General features: G+C 38.2%; 1 protein-coding gene across 1 annotated transcript in view; it reads right to left on the bottom strand.

Annotated features, from left to right (window-relative positions):
- The window catches only part of LOC106930655 (uncharacterized), a 46998-nt gene extending 31460 nt beyond the window's left edge, over nucleotides 1-15538 (bottom strand). Inside the window, exons 1-29 of the mRNA XM_088004081.1 lie at nucleotides 15424-15538; nucleotides 15169-15210; nucleotides 14811-15069; nucleotides 13409-13523; nucleotides 13047-13131; nucleotides 12192-12298; nucleotides 11811-12021; nucleotides 11577-11702; nucleotides 11371-11488; nucleotides 10718-10856; nucleotides 9910-10020; nucleotides 9403-9472; nucleotides 8860-8997; nucleotides 8616-8780; nucleotides 6973-7067; nucleotides 6760-6886; nucleotides 6404-6659; nucleotides 5889-5938; nucleotides 5597-5706; nucleotides 5349-5500; nucleotides 5069-5207; nucleotides 4649-4759; nucleotides 4125-4301; nucleotides 3619-3858; nucleotides 2824-2980; nucleotides 2255-2383; nucleotides 1719-1866; nucleotides 294-337; nucleotides 6-191 (exon numbers count right to left, since the gene is read on the bottom strand). Coding sequence (XP_087860207.1) covers nucleotides 6-191; nucleotides 294-337; nucleotides 1719-1866; nucleotides 2255-2383; nucleotides 2824-2980; nucleotides 3619-3858; nucleotides 4125-4301; nucleotides 4649-4759; nucleotides 5069-5207; nucleotides 5349-5500; nucleotides 5597-5706; nucleotides 5889-5938; nucleotides 6404-6659; nucleotides 6760-6886; nucleotides 6973-7067; nucleotides 8616-8780; nucleotides 8860-8997; nucleotides 9403-9472; nucleotides 9910-10020; nucleotides 10718-10856; nucleotides 11371-11488; nucleotides 11577-11702; nucleotides 11811-12021; nucleotides 12192-12298; nucleotides 13047-13131; nucleotides 13409-13523; nucleotides 14811-15069; nucleotides 15169-15210; nucleotides 15424-15499 — 3883 coding nt within the window. The 5' untranslated portion in view covers nucleotides 15500-15538. The remainder of the gene's footprint in view (nucleotides 1-5; nucleotides 192-293; nucleotides 338-1718; nucleotides 1867-2254; nucleotides 2384-2823; nucleotides 2981-3618; nucleotides 3859-4124; nucleotides 4302-4648; nucleotides 4760-5068; nucleotides 5208-5348; nucleotides 5501-5596; nucleotides 5707-5888; nucleotides 5939-6403; nucleotides 6660-6759; nucleotides 6887-6972; nucleotides 7068-8615; nucleotides 8781-8859; nucleotides 8998-9402; nucleotides 9473-9909; nucleotides 10021-10717; nucleotides 10857-11370; nucleotides 11489-11576; nucleotides 11703-11810; nucleotides 12022-12191; nucleotides 12299-13046; nucleotides 13132-13408; nucleotides 13524-14810; nucleotides 15070-15168; nucleotides 15211-15423) is intronic.
- Nucleotides 15539-20594: the final 5056 nt, after the last annotated feature.

The following is a 20594-nucleotide window of genomic DNA, read 5'->3' on the forward strand; positions in this document are numbered from 1 at the left end:
CCAACCTGTGCTAAATTCAAATGGAGTTGTTGTAGGCCCAGTGGTTGTAGTATTCATGCATATGTACATGCTTCTAGATACAGTTCCATTAGCGCCACATTCAGCTGTAATGCAGTTTCCCAGACCATCCGAAGTGTTGTATATTGTGGCACCGAAGTTGTAAGTTTTTCCATTAATTGTGCATGTACATGCTGTAGGTAGATATATTACATTGTTAATCTAAACAAAATAATAATTTCAGTATTAACATTTATTAGATATCCTGATTACTATAAATTACAACATATACTCACAATCAACACTGTAGATACATATTATCCCAGATAATGTACAGGAGCTTTGAAAAATAGAACATTGTGTTAATCCCACTATTTTTTATTAACTGGTTAAAAACAGAGTGTTTCCTTTTGTGTTTTTTTTTTTTTCAAAATTTCTCTAAAAATTTATCTCACACAAATAAAAGTTCCACATGTAACTGCAATATGTAACCTTTACCTTTAAAGTCAGTTTTTTACATTTTTATTAAAACTGTCACTATGTGGTATGATAGAGACGGAAAAAAAATCACGTTCCTCCACTTCCTCCTTTACCAACTATTGCAATGTGCATAATTGCACCACTCCCTGTCAAAAACAACCTGTCAGTGCCAGGAGGAAGATATTCACAAATTAAAACTCTATGTACTAATGTTGACATGATTCCTGGTACTCCAGTTGTGGATTCAACAACTTCTGTTAATCTACTAAAGGCAGAAAAACATCTTACTATTGCAGGAAAATTGCTCATGAGTTCTTCATGGGTCATCATTGCTGTAGAGCCTCTCATTCATAATAAGTTCTACTCTTGGGACAATGCTATTGCCTAGGCTGTGAATACACAAGCATGATTGACAGTACAAAGAACATCTTTCCTTTCTTTTTTCCATCTATCTATCTATCTATCTATCTATCTATCTATCTATCTATCTATCTATCTATCTATCTATCTATCTATCTATCTATCTATCTATCTATCTATCTATCTATCTAACTGTCTATCTAACTGTCTATCTAACTATCTGTCTTTCTTTCTGCCTTTCTTTCTTTCTTCCGCTTATCTGGAGGCAGGTCGCAGGGGTAGCAGCCAAAGTAAGGAGGCCCAGACTAAGGCTGGGTTACCGTTACTAAATAAGACTAAGAACTTCCTCCTGGCTCTTATTGGGTGTTTCTGAATGTGCGGTTTATTTCTCAATAATTACTGATAGCACTTGGAGAAGGCAGAGGAGCTAATTTTTTCCTGTCAAACTGACACAAAAAAGTGAAAGTTTAACAAATATGTAAAAAATAAGTAAATAAATACTTTTTTATAGAAGTTGCATACCTTTGCCTACCTTAGCTTTTGTCATAGGCAAAAAAATAACAACTCCAAATAAACATTAGATTCAGCAGAGAAGACAATTCAAGAAGGAGTTGTCCAAGTAATAACAAAAATAAATGCTAAATTACAGTTGGGGCAAACTACAAATCCTTAACTAAGATTCACACTATTGTATGAAGCCCCAGATGGAACGTAGCCCAAAATAAAGACCACACAAACCCACAAAGTCTAGTTATATAACCTTATATAGTATGACAATGCATGTATGAATCAGATAGCATACGCAGATAGCATACACCAATCTATTAGTGTTTACTGGACCAGTTATGCTAATACAATGATCAATGTTACATGAGACATACCAAGTGTAACAGCTGTTGGATGGAACCTTCTCGCCTGTGCTGTAATGGATGCCTTTGTCATCATAGCATCCACACTGGTCCCAGTTCACACATTTCATTGTGTCTTCATCAAAGAATGGCTTGGTGTGAGAACACTGTGGATAGCAACCTATGTAATACAAAAGTATATATGTTAATTAATGGGGAATGAAATGTCCAATGTAGGTGTAAAGTGAGGAGTTGACTTTTCCATCATGATGTTTTTACGACTCACTCAATGAAAACATAACACATGCCTCCTGCAATGTGGAAAAACAAGTCACTTTTTACTAAACATTAGATTCCTTGCATCTTAATTTTTCACTCTTAATGATTTGACTACTATACATAATATTGTAGGGAAATTAAGTTGTGGTATGAATATTATTTAGTAACAGTAACCCAACTTTCCTTAGCTTACCTTCAAAATACTTTGTCTTATCTGAAATACTGTTTAATAAAATGTGATGTAAGTAAAGTTACAAGTTATTTAACTAGCATGCTGGACAAATGTTTACCTTCCATGTGAGTGATGAGTTTGGTACAGTTTCCTGAGGGATTCCTACATGTCTTCATACAGTCAGCTCCACAAGGCTTGTAATGCCATTCACAGCCACCAGGGGAGTTATAGTAGTCACAGAAAATAGCTAGCAGACACAAAATATGGACCTTTTATATAATTTTTTTAATATAAAATAAAGTTTTGCATGACTGGAAACTGCCTGTTTCCAGTCATGGAAACAGGCAGTTTCCATGTAACTAAAGGCTTACTTTAGTGTAACTAAAGCAAGGCTTACTTTAGTTACACTAAAGTAAGCCTTTAACAAGTAAGTTACACTGACTAAAGGCTTACTTCATTCAAATTGGAATAATTTCATTGGTACTTAAAAAGTCAGTTATATTGAAATATGTATTTAATTTGATTTACATGTGATTTATTTGTGTGCATTTTGAGATTACTAAAGTTTTGAACTGGTGCTTTGTAAAGCTGAAATTAGCTTGAAATTAAACAAAATCCAATTTTTGATTTTGTTACATCATCGAATAGCTCCATCACCATGACAGCAGTTGTGATGGTCAAACTTACGGCACAACTTTGGAGTTCTCCAGCTGATGCAGGCTCCAGCTGTGCTGCAAGCTTTGGCATAGGCAGCCACAGCGGTGCAGAAACACTCACAGTCACCTCCAGTGTCACAAGCACAGGAGTCTCTCACACAAGAATCATAGTATGGGCCAGGATCAACCTTAAACACAAAGCAGTTACATCAAACATGTTGTCTTTCTCATTCTAATTATACTCATGTAAGGTATACTGTTACATATTTTGAAAGAAGTTCAAAAGAGGCCAATAAATAGACTTTGTAGAAAAACTACAAATATTCTCCCATCAAGTTTTTCCATGTTTAAAACATTCTAAAATAAAGTTTGTTAGGCTTGTGGTGGAAATTTTATCATGCGGTAAAGTTAAGATATACACCAAAGGTTAGAAGCCAGACTGTCTCTCCACTGTTCAGGATCCTTTATCCATGGTACAAGACAAATATGTGGACTCTGACAAACTCTACTATGAGCCTTACTCAAAGCTTTTACTCTGTCCTGTTTGAGTGCTTTATATTCTTAAGCATGGTATAACATAAACTTGACTGACTGGAATTTCATCTAACAGTGCCTGGTAATTTTTTTCTAAAACGGGATGTTTTAGATAGATAAATAAACAGTAGCTGGATCACCACGCAAAGAAAGAGGCAATCTGTGCATGTAGTGATAAAGATGAAGAAAAGAAGAAAAAACTATCTAATCTCCCAAGGAGTGGAGCATTTACAGTTTTTAATTTATGTAAACATGGATCCATTTAGGTGTAGCTGTGCTGTGTGCATGTTACTTTTGGATGACAGCTGTGGAAGGTGGCGCTGGTTATGATGCTGCACTGCTTCTGAGACCAGGCTGCCCGGTAACGGTTGGAGGCACAGGGATCACTGAGAAGCTGGGCATTAGAGCAACTAGATGACACTTTCCAGCTGTTCCCAAACTCTAAAACATCTGTCACAGTCTCTTGAGAGCGTGTGGTAAAATCATTTTTACTGTTGCCATCGTAGTTCCCACAAAGTCCACACACTTCACCCTGGCATGGTGAAAACAACAGAGCAGTCACAAATATGATATGATTTGAACTTATCATCATCAGGTACATTACCAGTTCAGTAAAAATATCCAGCATTGATCAGTGTTGGTCTAAATATCAAATGAAATGATACAAGGATTTGTGTTCATGTGTAAGTATTTTGATAGTATGTTCTTTTATTCGGCCAGCTTATGGTCGTCTAAAATAAAACCTAAAGAACCAAGCTGAGATTTAGTTAATCACAACACACACACTTAATGAGTTACCTGGAACTGTGGACTGAGAGAAATGAAAAGGCTGGTCTTCTGGTCCCACATGACTACCAGCCCTGATTGGACGGTCACCACCAGGTAAATACCCATTTTTTGTACAGAAACAGGGAGAACATTGATGTTTCCTTTTATAACCTGGAAACTGTCATCTTTAAGATGGAATTCATTATCCTGTACACATCAAGATTACAAAGCAAACAAAAACCACATAAAATGTTAAACACTGCACAGACTCCATATAAGACTTTCTATTTCTCCTTGTATATATTTTGTTCCACATGTCAAAGATTGGCAGGGTTTATGTTTTTCCCAACTCCCTACATACTATTACATAACATGCTAAAAACTTTACAAATAAACTCTGGTTTTTGATGAAAGATTAGGACTATGCTAAGATGAGGCGATGGTATTTTTGCTGCAGGTTGTCATGCTGTCAGAATCTTCTCTCCTTGTCCAGCAGTTGGAAGATATTAACAACTAGATCACAGGTGTAGATGGAATGAGTGTGGTGTGTTTACCTCTAGGAAGATCTTAATGGTCTTGGAGCAGGTGGTCCCAGTGGTTCCACATGGAACATTCTCAGTGATAATACTGAAGCTTCTGTTTCCCTGACCAGGGCTGCAATAATCCTGAATGAGAACACACAGTAATACAGTCATAGGATTTCCTTTGTGTTCCCTTCTTATAATTAAAAAAAAAAGTCAATTACTGATACAGCTGATAGTTTTCTCCGCTAACAGGCTCCAGAATTCACTTCTATTGCTAGAGAAAGATTGATTTCAACTCCTCAATATGTCTAAAAGGTGACTGTCCAAGTATGTTTATTATTTATTGGACCAGTGTGTATTAGTGACAGGTTTGTTCATCAACATACATCACATTTAAAGATTTTAATTCTGACAAATAAACAATGTTGATTTGTCCAGTAGCCTTCTTACCTGTAGGAGTGTGTATTCGCATTGTCCACTGAAGTCAAACCTTTTATCATCAAACGTAATATAATGACCATCTCCATAGATCCCACAAACTCCATTGCAAACATTATTGGTACAAGTGAACGTTCGTCCGCTGCATGAGCTGTGGTGACATACAAACAGAAATAAATCAAACAAATATATAAATGTCAGATGTGAGAGCTGGAAGGGAGAGAATTGGCATGAAAGAGTTAATATCTGTGCTACAGTTTTTAAGGTCAAAAGTCATAAATGCCTCAAATACCAGGTGTTACAGTCCACTGTGAGAGTCTGTCCTGGCTGGTAGACGTGTCCATTGTGGACACATGGACAGCTTGTCTCATTGATGCAGCCTCCTGCTCCGTCTGACAGCAGGCCTTCCGGGCACACACATCCAGATGTACAGCCTGTACTGATCTGCTCCCGGCAAGAGTGAAGAGATGTTAGGCTGAACAAGGTGCATGGATTTATATCAAAATGCTTTTTTGAACTGAAATACTTTGCTGTACTTACACAAGGCATGTCCACTGTGCTGCAACTCCTCTGACACTCAGCCCCAGTGGTGCCAAGCTGAGCAGTGGAGCAATCAAAATAAATCATGGGGGCGACACATGTTGTAGAGGCTGAAGATTGAAATTGAGTGCAGATTATGTTAAAACTACAGATTATGGACTAAGACATCCTTTGCTAAAGAATGAAATATTGCACTGTTTACAAACCTCATTATAGGTTGCAATTAAGTGTTAGTTGTATAAACACCACAAAATTACCCTCCCATAGATGGATGTAACGTATAGAAACCTACTTTGTAGTCTGGCTCCTCCTGAGCAGCTGAGGGCCCCATGTCTGCAGACACTGTGGACGAGGCAAACAGAATCAATATGAATTATGAGGCATGTGGGGATGTAGTGATCTGATCCCAAACAGCCTTGACAACGCATTACAAGCTGACTGCATTAAACTCCATGTTTCTTGCCCTACTCTCTGTCAGTTTACTGACCAAAAGAAAATGGAGCACCAACTTTAAAAAAAATGTTGATTTGTTACATGCAGTCAAATAAAGTTTGTCAAATTTAATTTATTTATGTTTGCTTAAAATGACAACTTAGTAAACTTAATCTACATGGACTTAAAGCACTTGGACTTAAAGGACTTGGACAAGTCCTTTAAGTCCCCAAGACTTAAAGGACTTGGGGGCAAGATTAGGGGATTTGCTAATCTTGCCCCCAATTTATTTTTAAAGCACATGTTCTTTGATGATAAAACAGTTCATATTTATGTGAATATGAAAATCTCCAATGAGCATCTGTGAGTCGTTACCATGTTACTCCATCTTTGATGATGGCCTGTCCAGCAGGAATAAAGGTGTCCTTATCGTAGCAGGGGCAGCTCGCACTGGACACACACTGTCCCCCTTCATTCATGTAGGTTCCCTCAGCACAGCCGCAGCCGTCCACGGAGGTGAAGTTGACCTGGCAGGAGTAATCAGCCTGGCTGAGGGAACGACACGTCCGACCACAGGAGGTCATGTTGTACTCATAAACTGTTTCTGATAGGCATGATTCGCTAAATTTTCCTATTGAAAAAATGTGAAAAGGTTAATCAAACAGTCCGATCTACCCAGCAGAAGGATATGTTTCCGAACAGTGAAAACATGTTCACTGATTTTTGCTCACCGCAGATGGTTTCCCTCCAACCACTGATGTGGACTCCTGCTGCTGAGCAGGCATAGACATATGAGGAAACCGCAGCACACATGCAGTCCTCGCTTTTTTCACAGTTACAGCCGTCGTACATGCAGTTCTGCTCAAACACAAAGTGGACATGGAGAAGGCTATGACAGTAGAAGAGTTTTATACACGCTGAATGCTTCACGTTTGCAAACCTACGTCTTTGTATGAGCTGGGGCTGACAACAGAGTGGCAAGGGGCAAACACTCCCAGCGGATCAGTCAATTTGGAACACCAGTACTGTGCATAGTTCTCTGTAACACACAAATATAAATAAATATAATAATATAATATAATAAAAGGTGTATCTTGAAAAAGACAGTAGTGTTTCCCTGATGAAAGGCATCCAGGCTGATGTCACTTCACACATAGACATGTTTCTGAGATTTTGGGACTAAGGCTCATACTCAAGCTGCCGCTGATAGTACCAATGTGAAAAGTAGATTTTGTCCAGAAAATCTTTCTACTGGTTAATTTGGTATTTTATTTTGGCATCGTGTTTTATCTGTGTGTCTTTGTTTTACTTTGTTTAATCTGCATTTGCAATTTTGATCTTTGAATGGTGATATACATAATAATTACTTACTTACTTATCATTACTTATCATTTAAAAATTATTGGCCAAGATCTCATTTACTGATTTTTACCTTCTTCTAATTTAGCTTCCTGTTTCTTGACAGCTGAACCTGCAAGATGAAAGCATGTGTCTTGCTTTTCTGCAAAAAAACATTTTTGAAATATTTTATAGGATTTGCATATGCTGTGTAATCAGACTATGTTAACTTGTATGATCACTATGAAATCTTTCTTTTGCATTTTGGCAACTCCTCAGGGCATGGTTCTATTTGGTTTAAGACTGCTATTTCAAGAAGGTACTTGAAAATATTGTTTGCACTTTAAATATTAACTATGTTAAAATTCTGTCTTTATTGGGAAGGTTATCTTCAACAACTTCAACTTTTTGTAAGATCATGTTATGGCAAAATTTAAGATTAAACATTGACTGTAACTTTTTGAAAACGGTGCTGCAAAAGTAATAATTTTAGGCCACAGCAATCACAAAAGCATAACCCAACATCCTGGAGGGCCTGTGGTAAGCTGTGAGGGCACATTGTGTGTTAGGATCCCGGGTTGTTAGGTTGTTTTGTTGTTTGATTTGATTCTAGTTTCATTATTTTGTGTTTCTTATTTTGTTCAGTCTTGTTTCAATTTTTCTTTAATTCAGTCCTTTCGCAGTGATTCTAGTTAAGTTTATTTCTTGTATCTAGTTATGCTTAGTTACTCTAGTTTTATAATGTTTAGTTTGCTTAAATGCTAGATTCATTTCCTAGTCCCCTGCTTACTCTCCCTCGCCTCCTATGCCACTCTCTCTCTCTCTCTCTCTCTCTCTCTCTCTCTCTCTCTCTCTCTCTCTCTCTCTCTCTCTCTCTCTCTCTCTCTCTCCTCAGTCTGCCCCCTGTTCTTGCCATTCACACCTGCAACCCGTTAGCTATCAGCCCAGTTCCTTTGTTCCAGCATTCAAGCTCCCAGTACTTAAGCACCTCTTTCTCAGTTACTCCTTGCTGGTTCCTCCTTTTATTCCCTGTAACCTCTCCACTGCTGCTCTGGTTTCCCTGCATTCTTCTCATGCCTCCTGGCTTCTGCTATGGTTTATTTTTGTTCGGTTCTGGAATTTTGTAAGTTTGCTGGTTCATCTTTTTTTTTTATTAAATATTCCAACATCACCTGTTGCCTACCTCTCTGAATTTGGGTTGTCTTTAAAAACATTCAACATAACATTGTGTGCAGGAGATCATCTGTACCTCTGCTAATGTCCTGGCTGCAAGGATCTCCAAAGAGTGGCATGATGTCAGGACAGCTGACTCTGGTTTTCCATGTGTTGGCAAATGCTGCAGCAGTTCCCTCCACAAGTCCACTGATGACCCAGAAGTCATCACTCATTATGTTGTTGAAGTTCCCACATAACCCTGTAGCATTGTGGGACAGAGATGAGCTTTTGGAAACCTGAAAGATGCATATTTACATCCTAAATACATGGAGATGTACCGGATGTGGCTCCTTTGAGTGACACATCAGCTGAAACGAAGACTTGCATCACAGGAGAGAGCTGGACCATCACTTGGATTCCCACTTTGGTGCTGATTACAACATAAAAGGAGGATGGCCAAAAGGCGCTCAGCTCAGCTGCAGAGATCAGAACACATAGCATTAAGTGAGCTGTCAGTACTGAAGCAACATGTCCTACAGGTTTCATTTCATCAACATGTTTATTATAGTTCATTAATATTTCCATGGTGTGTTGTGGTGATAAACTGTCTTCTAACAGCCTGTGGGTTTCTGTCTCACTCTTTCTCTGGTGATGTGCCTACATGTCTGTTGTGTCCGAGTTCTCTGATTTTCCTCCATTTTCTTTCATTAATTACCTTCAAAAACTGATCATAGATGTCATACGTTTTAGTTCATGCTGCTGCACACTGAATGTCAGCTTAAAAAGGCTGCAACCCTAGCAGAATAAAATACTACGTGTAAATGTATATGGACATTGTGTGTGGGTGTGTTAGATGGACATTAATAATAATATTCACTTACATGTAAACAATGGAAGCTGAGAAAGAATATTGTTGACATAGACTTGCCCAGATGCTTGAATTTTGATGACCTGGTATTTAGTGGAAAGACATTTTAGATTGTTAAACATGCATTAATTAGTATTTGGATTATCGGTTAAAATAATTCACATTGCTAGATGTACCACTCTCAGAAGATATATTATATATATATATATATATATATATATATATATATATATATATATATATATATATATATATATATATATATATATATATATATATATATATATATATATATCAGCTGTTTTCTATTAGTTTTCTCAAAAATCTGTGGTCTTAATATTTATTTATGTATTTTAACTTTAAAGTGACAATGTTAGAACTAGTTCTTACAAGTTCTATCCCAGGTTTGAGTAGATGCTTGTAGACACAATCCAATGATCTGAAAGTCTTTGCATTGTGTCTACATGTTATGAAAAACAACAGAAATATAAGCCGGGGAGTTAATGTGTCGGCATCTTACCACGGCATTACTGCCCAGGGCCAGAGTAACGGCTCTGAGACACGTCCTGCTGTCTGTCAGACCACATTTGACCAGGTCCACTAACACAGTGTACAGGGAGCCATCACTCTGCTGCAACACAGTGACACAAAACCTGTCAGCACAAATAGCAATCCCAGTTAGAACACACCCATTTTGGTGTGAGCATTGACTGGTTATCAAGATATATAGTGAGTTTAAAAGGTTATTGTTTCTGACTACAAATAGCACAGAGGGCAACACACACTGCTGCACACTGTTGCTTAGCTGGCTGAAAGATGGCTGCTGCTATCTGTATTTTCTTCTTGTCGCAGAAAAAAAACAATTAGACACCGGGATCTTTGATCTCTAACACAGAAGCCTTATGGGTATCCATCCAAACGTTGGTTCTGTCTGCTTATCCTGGCAGGGTGGAAGAGGCGCTGCTATTGGCAGCAGTCTTGTCATTGGGAGACCGGTAGGTACACCCTGGATTTGAACCCAGGACCTTCTTGCTGCAAGGCAACAATACAGCTGGTCCTCTGGGCAGCTGTATTGCCCAGAGGCAATACAGCTGCCCAGCTGTATTGCCCAGCAATACAGCTGGTTTTAAAACTATAGTTAAGTTTTAAAACTATAGTTAAGACAACATAAACTGGTTTGTTATCCTTCATTTGTTTTTTTAAATATCTTTCGGTGAACCAGCATGCCTTGATGCTGTTGTTACACTTGTGTAGTTCAGCACTAAATATGTTCATTACAAAATGAATTTAATCATTGTCTAAGCATACAGATGTATAAAGCTCTTTACTTTAGCCAGAACATAGGAGCAGTCTCCATGGAAGGTGTAGATTTTCCCATCAAAGGTGGTAACGTGAGCTCCTCCCTCCACAGAACAGGTTCCCGAGCAGTTTTCCTCTGTACACATCCAGTGGCCTTTCTCACAAACACTGTTAAATTCATACGCAAAATTTAGTTAATTGACTAGAAAGGTGTTGGTGTTAAAAACAGTACTGATTTTGCTGTGGTTAACTATGGGGTCCGCAAAGCCCGGCTTTCATTTTGATAATCCACTTCCGCTAATTTAGCTATTTATTTACAAGGTAAATATCTAGCTAGCAATCTAGATATTCGTTGCTAACTAAATCTATTTAGTTAGATAGCTAAACTTTTAGGGCCAGTTAAATATTTTATTTGGAAAATAAATAGTTCGTTTGAAAATTATTTTAAAAATTAAATGTTTTGTTTGGTAAATAGATACTCACTATGAAAGTACATATTTAATTTTAAGCTATAACACATATTTTTTTTAACCGACCTTGTCAACATTAGCATGAAAGTATTAAACGCATTTCAAATTAATTATTCAAAATATGTCCCCATCACATGGGAACATGCTACTGGCTAACTCAGATTTTCTTTCCATATATGGGCCTGGTAGAGTTGCGTATGTTCCCAGCTTACCAGGATCTACAGTTGAATGAGTAGGACTCTCCTGACTGGTAGATCTGGTTGCGATGAAGACATGGGCACCGATCAGCTGCGACACATCCTGTGTTACCAATGTCATCAAACACCATTCCTGAAGGCAGGAGAGATGATAATTAATTTGCCTGAACAATAAATAACTCAGCATGGATGCTCATATTAGAACAAGAGTGTGTCTTTACCTGCAGGGCAGCTGCAGCCATCGTGGCAATGGCTGTCACAGGTCTGACTGGCCTGTGGGTTGGAGCAGGAGTCCTGACATGGCCGGCTACATTCCAGAAACTCCATGTTGTATGGGCATCGCTTGTCTGTGAAGACAGTTTGTTTAATTTTGTGGTATCAACTCCAGGAAGCTAATCTTAAAACAAAATAGCAAAGAAGGACTCTAATCTTCAGACTGCGTGTGCTGAGCTTACAGCAGAAGGTTTCGTTCCTCCAAGGCTGGGGTCTTCCTCCTGCATGGACGCACTGTCTGGAGAACTCTGAGATGGTTTTGCACAAGATGGACTCTGTGTTCTCTTCTGAGTTACACATGTCTGCAATGCACGCCTTGGTAAACGATTCCACATCCAGGAGGTTCTGGCAGCTGCTGAATGGATCGTTGGTGAAGGTCTCCTCACAAAGCAACTGGGGGTAAAAATTATAAACACTTTAAGTCTGTGGTCAACTCAGTCCATAGAGGCTTCTGGTCAAATAGGGGCTGAATGTAAACTGTTTCATTCAACAGCAGAATTGGAAACTCTAAATCAGACACTAACTGATATTAATATGTGACTGATGATGATCTGGATCATTACCTTATCCCCACAGCTCCGGGTCAGGCTGAGGTCGGGTTCCACACACGTCTCAGTGGGCCCGTTTACCTTGTAAGTCTCAGCCAACTCCACTACAGACAGCACAGCCCCTACAGTCAGTCACACAGTAACCATCCTGTCACAAACCAGCAACTACTCTCACATCAGATGTGATTGTAAAATATTTAGCAAGGACAAACCAAACTTAGTGTGTATCAATAAGTAAATTAATTCAGCAAACTAAGGAAAAACATAAATATAATTTCCATGTCTTTCTGAAACTGAGATATTTATCCAGATTTCTTAAATAAGTGACTGAAAGAACAACAGAGGGTTTACAGTATTTTCTCATTATAATCTTTTATAAAGCACAAAGACATTGAAGCACATTATTTTACAGACAAATTAAATTCCATTAAAAATAAACTCAGAGCTGCAGAAAACATTAACATTTTCCCCAGAAACTTCAGCCCACAGCCAAGGATAGCTTAAAGTGGGTTTTTTTTTTAAATCTGGTGCTGCCTTCTCAATCCTAAAGTCTGTCATTGGGAAAAGTACAGAGTTTTTCATAGCATGTAGAAGCTAAATTAATTGGAATATTATTTTAAATGGACTGAACTTATATAGTGCTTTTTCCAATCATTTTGACCACTCAAAGCACTTCACACTAGAGTCACATTAACCCATTACACAGATTAGTAGACAAGTTGGGGTTAAGTGCCATGTCAATGTGCCTCTGGCACAGGTTGAAGCTGGAATTCAACCTACAACCTTCTGATCACAGGACAACTACTCTTCCCACAGAGCCACAGTCGCCCTTACCAGCAGCCATGCTGAGTTACCATTAAATTACCTTACCATCTTTCATAAAATCATTAGCTATCCCATCAAAGTTTCCACACAGTCCACAGGTCTGGTTCTGATATTTGCTATCCAGCTCGATCTGTAAAGATACGACACATAAAGAGATTAAGTCATGTGTGACGTGTGAGCACTAAAACATGTTCATGGAGGAATATATGTATCGGAGTTTACTGTGAAGAGTCTTCCTAGCAAAGGTGTACTATATAATGCAGACATTTAGTTTCATAACAACAAAGGGCAGAGCTATATATGCTCCAACATAACTGACACATTTGTATTAATTGTAAAAGACTGAATAACTTTAGCTTGGAAAGACTTAATGATGTGCTTAGTCTGTTTGTGTCCTTCATACATACATCTAAGGAGTCATCCAGATTCCAAATAGCCTTGATTCCAAGATTGGCTTCAACAAAGATACTGGATGTGGTCCTTTTGATTGTCACTCCGAAGGCAACAAGTGGCAGAGACACCCTGCAGCAAACACACAGGATCAGGATGAGTCACAGAGCAGAAGCTAAAAAGTGAGGCAACATTTTGAGGCAAAATAATTCAACATTAGACATAAGCAACATCAGTCAGCAAACATGTTCAGTAAACCCTTCCATTTTGACTTCAAGATCTTTTAATTGAAGAACTTTAACATTTTACGACAAGTTCTGAGAAACCATAAACTTTAGGAACAACCCTGGAAAATAAATAATAAGAAAGAAAAGAAAAGAGAAAAATAAAAGAGAACAAGAGAAAAGAAAATAAAACACAAACGCTTTTTCTTCTGTCTTAATAATGAAGCTTTTTTTGCTCCTTTCTAAGCAATGCACATAACATTCTGCATTGTGTCTGCTTATAGCGTTCTACATGAACTCTGCAGAGGTTTTACTGTGCAGGTGCAGCAGACAGAAGGTGAGCAACTGAAAACAACTCTGTCACTTTCTCCATCTTTGTTTCAAAGGGATCCTGGATTTTTAACTGGCTGAGACATTTTTTCATCTTCTAAACTTAAAAACATAAATCAAATTAACAACAGTAATGCCATAGGTAGATCAGAGATATGAAATATGGTATGAGGCGTATGTGAGCAGTGAGACTGTAGGATAGAAGCAAACATAGAGACGATATGCAAAGAGCTGCTTAGAGAAAAACATTAGGATTTCATGTCAGATATTCCAGCTCTAAGTTAACTCAGTTCTCTATTTGCTTAAACCAGAGCTATCCAAACTATTTGCGCTGTGGGCCAAAATCACCAAGTTGAAAGCATTCAGGGGCCATATTTTTTTCCACTTTAAAATCCAAAATGATTTTATTGTAAATATTTTATTTTGGGGATATAAAAATGAAGATGTTGAAATTTTCTTAGATGTTTTTCTTACAAAAAAAGAAAGGAGTTCAGGTTTTTGGTCGAAGTTTGATGACTGAGTGCTTAGAGTCTGTTGAGTAAAAATGAGCTTAATGTTTGTGGCCTGAATTTAATGATATTAAAATCATAATTACTGTGTGTTGTACCAAACATTTTCCATTAAAAAAAAAACCCTGGCGTAAACTAAACCTTAAACGGATCTGAAAAGCTAAGCTGTTTAATAACTTAGACACAAGTTTATGATTAAACTCTTATTATATATATATATCAAACAATGAGAATGATGAACAGCAATGAATGTAAATATGCATTTGTAACTTAACCATAGCTGTAACTCTTCCTGCAGAGATTCAGTCTGTGGCAAACATGACATGAGCCAGAGATTAAATCTGGACTGAACTCACTTCTGGTCGTTGAATATGACGGAGCTGTTGGAGAACTTCACCACTGAGCCATCCAGCTTCATGGTGATGCTGCTGATGGTGGCGGTGTTGTTGACCAGGCCCCGCCTCATCTGGATGATGAAACTCTCATAGCTTCCCCCGCAGTGGGAGACCAACACATGGTTACAGGTGGAGGCCAGCTGGAAGAAATGCCCATCGAAGGTCTTGAAGTGATAGTTTCCCCAAGTTGTGCAGACTCGGTCAAGGTGAGACATGTTGGCTGTTGAATGAGAATGTTAGAAAGAAAAGAATGGACAAACAAGTTCATAATACTGATAATAGTAGTCAAACCCCAAAATGCTGGTGTTTGCATGGTTACCTGAAGTCAGATCCAGTGTCTGAAGAGCAGGGACGATTGTTACTGTGGTGAAAACAAGAAATTATAACTGACTAGTTGAACACATTGTTATATATTTTGAATTTCCATTTTCAGTTTAAAATATTTTCCCTTTCTATAAAAACATTAGTATTAAAAGTAGAAGAAAATTCTCAGGATAAAACATTTACATCAGACACCCGAAGCATTTTTATGTAGAATTATCTGAGCTGTTAGTGAAGCTGTGAAATGTGTTACCAGTCTGAGACAGAGAGCCAACCAGCAGAGTCAGGAAGACGAGCCATGATGTGGGCTGCAACCGTTGGGAGCCCATGTCGGTCCTACGGGTTGACTCAATGACAGAACTCAATGGGAGAACAAGTCCTTTTATAATATTCCAGCAAAGGTGGAGCTGGATGCACACAAGATTACAAACTGTTTACTCAAGAGGCATGTTTCTTCTCCCAGCTCCTTCTATACCCCAAGTAACATCTGAGTAATAGCTGCTGATCTTTACCTTTGATAAAAAAAAGAAACCAGAGCTGATGCTGTCTGGACCTGTTTTTGTTTGTTTGTTTTGCTTTGTTACCAAAATAAAATTTACCATATCTAAACGCTTGGACTGTTAAATTTTCAAAAACACGAGGAATGAAACAAAATCAAAGATGCTACACAGTTTCTGTCTTTTAGGTCTATGATCAATTTGATAAATTTGTTTTTGTCCGGAGTGCGCAGAAATGAAGGAAGAAATAGGATGCACAATATTTCAGCAGTAATGTCAATATTGTCCAGTACCGGGGGCCATGTTGTCTGTGGTGGACTGCTGATGTGGACATGGTGTACTTTCCTCCTGCTTATGTCATTAATCTATGTTCAACCACTGTGAGAGAACAACGATTACTTCTGTTTTGAACCTATTCGTTGATTTAGAAACTACGTTGGGATGCATGCTTTCCTTAGTGTTTGCACTGTTCCATTGCTTATCTCGCTGTGCATATGATGGTCCTCTATGGGCATAGGCGTAAATTCCGGGGGGGTCCGGACCTCCCCAATCTTGGAAGAGTCTAGAATTGTCCCCCCGCCCCCAAAGAAATCATGAAAGAAACCCTTGTATTTAAACAATGTCAACAGAATAAAGGCAATAGAAACAAAGAAGTAAATCTGCCATTCATCTAAGAAAAAAAATAAGAATTAATTTTTAGGTCCCCCCCACCATTGTTAGAACAATGGTTCAGTTCAAAGTGTAGGAGGAAGAACAGATGCGCTGCTGTTATGAGGAGGCTATGAGCTTTTGATCCATACTCCAACCTGGAAGGTGGCGATAATGCACCTTAGAATAAGAATAATGATAATAATAATAATAATAATAATAATAATAATAATAATAATAATAATAATAATAATAATAATAATAATAATAATAAGAAGAAGAAGAAGAAGAAGAAGAAGAAGAAGAAGAAGAAGAAGAAGAAGAAGCTGAAGCTGAAGCTGCGCTGCTGAACGGTGTTACGTGAGCCGCTGAAGTGAGGAGCTGGCTGTTAGCTGTGGCTCTGTAGCGCTAACATAAAAAAACCCTCCAGTAAGTAAATTCTTAAAGCAAAAGACATATAACTCGTTTTATTTACTTTCACTGCCCAATAGAGTGAAACACATTAATAAAAATCAGAGTGCAGTTCGTTATTTCATTACTTTGGCTGAATCATAATAAACTGCCATGTTATGCCTTGGAAATCTAGCTAAACTGCTACATTGCTTTCATAGACTTAGCTCTTTTTTCTGTCGAAAGTAGCCCTCTAACTCGTACTTTAATAAGAGTTTGAATTGGGAGGGAGCGGCTGAACATTACCACTACCCGACAACTCTGTATGGGTGCCGACAGCAGAGGGGCTAGAAGAGCTGACAGTAAAAAAAAAAAAAAGTATGCCTTTATTTCTTACCATCTTCAACGTGGAGCATTTAAAACCACAAAATAAATTATGAATATTTTTCTAGAAAACTCTGGTGCTAACCTTTAAATTATGATACTTCCCAAATATTCATCCATCAATTTTCTTTACACCCTTGTCCCTTAGTGGGTTCGGGAGGGTTGCTCGTGCATATCTCCAGCTAATGTTCTGGGTGAGAGGCGGGGTCACCCTGGACAGGTCGCCAATCTGTCGCAGGGCAACACAGAGACAGACAGGACACACAACCATACACACCTAGGGACAATTTGGAGAGGCCAATTAACTTGACAGTCATGTTTTTGGATTGTGGGAGGAAGCCGATGCATGCAAACTCCATGCAGGAAGACCAGGGCCTGGAATTGAACCCAGAACCTTCTTGCTGCAAGGCAACAGCTCTACTGCTGTGCCACTGTGCAGCTGCGCCACTGTGCAGCCCATCCCAAATATTCAATTTCTACATATTTATAAGTTTTAACATGGAAAAAAAAACTAAAATAAAAGTTTAAAGCAACTTAAGTTATAATTTAAATAACACATGACTTGTATTGAGAACCACAGCAATAAATCAATATTTATGAGGAATTTTATTAAGTGGAGTTACTTATTAAAACTTGTTTTTAGTCAGAGCCTTAAGTTTTTGTAAAGGTGTATCAGAGATTAGATCTGTGACTCTGAACCACACTCATATCTAAGCAACATTTGAATCTTAGTTTGACTTCTATGGGTCTCAACAGGTTGTTTACTGAGAAAAACACTTTTGTTATTCATTGCTACTTACTAGTCATTTTTGATGGTGCAGCTTGAACACACAAAAAAAATGTAAAGCACATTTTACTATAACTTTGCTGACCCCCACAAAATTGCTCTTAAAAAATGTCCTTGTTTATGGCCCCCCCTTTTCCCCCCCAGTAATTAAATGGGATCTACACTCTTGTCTCTGGGTACTCTGACTTACAGTCCAGAGATATACCTGTTAAGTTATGAGTGTGTGTCTGCATGGCTGACCTTCTGTGTTGTCCTAACTTCAACCCCTAACCTCTAACCCCTAACCTCTCCAGGGTGAACACTGACTGGAGACCACTGACCCAATGACCACTGCAGGGATAACCAGGTACTGATAATAGTTTGAAGTTATTTGCTAGAATTTCTCAGGTATTGTATCATGGTCTACATTCGCCATGTTGGAAACTGAACTCAACTTGGCCTGTGGGAGCCTGCGTCAGTGAGTGACTCAGCTCCCTCAGTGCAGGATATTCATCCTGTGGCGCACATTTAATCACCTAGCCCTGTTAACCTGGAGGGATTACATGCATCAATATGTGATATTTGTTGTGTGATTCTGTTTCTAACATTTTGACTTCCTCTTTTAATGCAACAGTCTGAATGGCAGAGTTGTACTTAGCCCTAGAAGTTCTATTTTAAGAGTAATTATTTTTTGAATATGCTTTCAAGATGATTTTACAAAGTAAATGGGTGCATGCAATGCGTCTACGGCTGTTTTGATCCATTAGAAAGGTTCTGTACTCCTAAATTTGCATCAGTCTTGAATAAATGACATCATGAATTAAGCTGTCAGGTCACATCCTTTTCTCTCCTTTGGGGTTTCATATGAACAATATAAATGTAGCATCAACTTTAATGTTTTGCAGCTGTACCTCATAACTTACCATCTTCATACAGCAGAGTAATTCTTCTGAGAAGGAAAACCTCCAACATTAACTAATCTTTGAGACAAACAGTTAGGAGATGGCTTTGGACTGTTTTAAAACCTCTAATTTTCCTCATTTCAATAAATATTAATAATATAGGCACTTTATTAAGGATTTTTTCTCTTTGTATTTCTTTCTGAGAGACATAGATCACAAACTATTCCTAACATATCAGACTGGATTAAATTTGCATTGTAAACATCCTTGTTTAACAGGGATTTCATGGATCCTTTTTCTCTCCACCCTTTAGTTCATGAAAGATCTGACTTAGGGATGTTTGCTGTGTGGTACCGCCTTGCCCAAAGGTAGTGTGTTCTGTTCAGCGCCATGTTGTGTTTGGTTTCTTAGCAGTGCTCTGCTGTTTCTTTGAGAGCTTTATGTCTAAAGTCCTGGGCAAATACCGAGGGTTAGGAGATCAACTGAGAGCAGGATGTGGCTGGAGCCACTGAGTAAAGACGCAGCAGGTGTCCGGGGGAAATGCTTGACTGATGGGATTTAGCTTGATGTCAAGAACTTCCTCAAGCCAAGCTGGGAGAATCGGACACAGAAACAGATACCTGCACAAAAGTCTCATACTTTGGACGGTTGGCATTTGAACAACATTCCCTTTACTAAAATAAACTTGTTGGAGACACTTTGATAGTTTGCTTAATATTTTAATGTGATCTCACATTTAGGAAACAACATAAAATTCTGATAATTCTGATAACCTTTCTGTTCCCATGTGTTTTAATGGTCCAGACAAAGTCCAGATGTAAATCCAGTTGAGCACCTCTTGTAGGACTTGGAAGATTTCTGTTTTCAGATGCTCTTTGTTTAACCTGATTGAGTTTCAGCCACTTTGATCAAAAGAATTTGTAAAGCCGGTAAACAAATAACTCAAAAATACTTAAGAGTATAAACATGTGGTTCTGAAGTAGACTGAGGAATTAATAGAAATGGGTGGTAAACCATTCTGAAGCCAGAAGGTGGAGTCTATCAGAGCCTCACATTCAGGGAACTACCTCTGATGCTGGTCAGAGGCAATGGAAGCTACAGAAACTCAAGCATTGGTTGACAGCTGACCAGCCAATCAACCAATGCTTGATTAGCTGGTCAGCTAATCATGTGGAAGACATGCTCATAGAATGTGGAAGACATGGGTTTGTATCCTGTTTGTCTGTTGGTTATTTTCTTGTGTAAATCTTCTGATGTTTTTTCTATTTATAATACAATTACATTTGTTCTGTCCTGTGAATTGCATAGTGAGGTGTTTTTTGTGTTGTCTTATTACATTGTTACAATTCCTGCATATTTACACTGCCAAACCTTGTGACAAAGTTGATTAATGTGCACTATCTGAGTCAAATAAATTAAATGCAAAAAAATATATAAATAAGCACAATAAAAGAAAGTACTTTACTCCTGGTTCAGAATGTTGCTACTTTGTTCTGATCAATTGTGTACAAATCCATGATAGCTTATGGTGGTAATGTGAAAAAGCTCATGGGGTTTGATTACTTTCATACTCTTCTATTTTAGAAAAAAAAAGAATAAAGAAAATATATAAAAACCAAGCCCTGTGATCTATTCATCCACTGTCTGAACCAACTAGAACTCTGCACCACTAAGCTGCTCTGCTTCAGCTTCTGAACCCTCCTGTCAGGAGGCTGGACCTCAACTACCTGAAAATTTCTGATGTTGCTGAAAAGTTCAACAGAATGCAGCAAAGTTTGCAGGGGGAAAAAAAAACAAAATGAGATTTTATTTGACAAAAGAATGTAATCTCAGAGAG

Source organism: Poecilia mexicana, unplaced genomic scaffold (assembly GCF_051168715.1).
Source record: "Poecilia mexicana isolate PSO_F unplaced genomic scaffold, ASM5116871v1 scaffold_3, whole genome shotgun sequence".
NCBI classification, from domain to species: domain Eukaryota; kingdom Metazoa; phylum Chordata; class Actinopteri; order Cyprinodontiformes; family Poeciliidae; genus Poecilia; species Poecilia mexicana.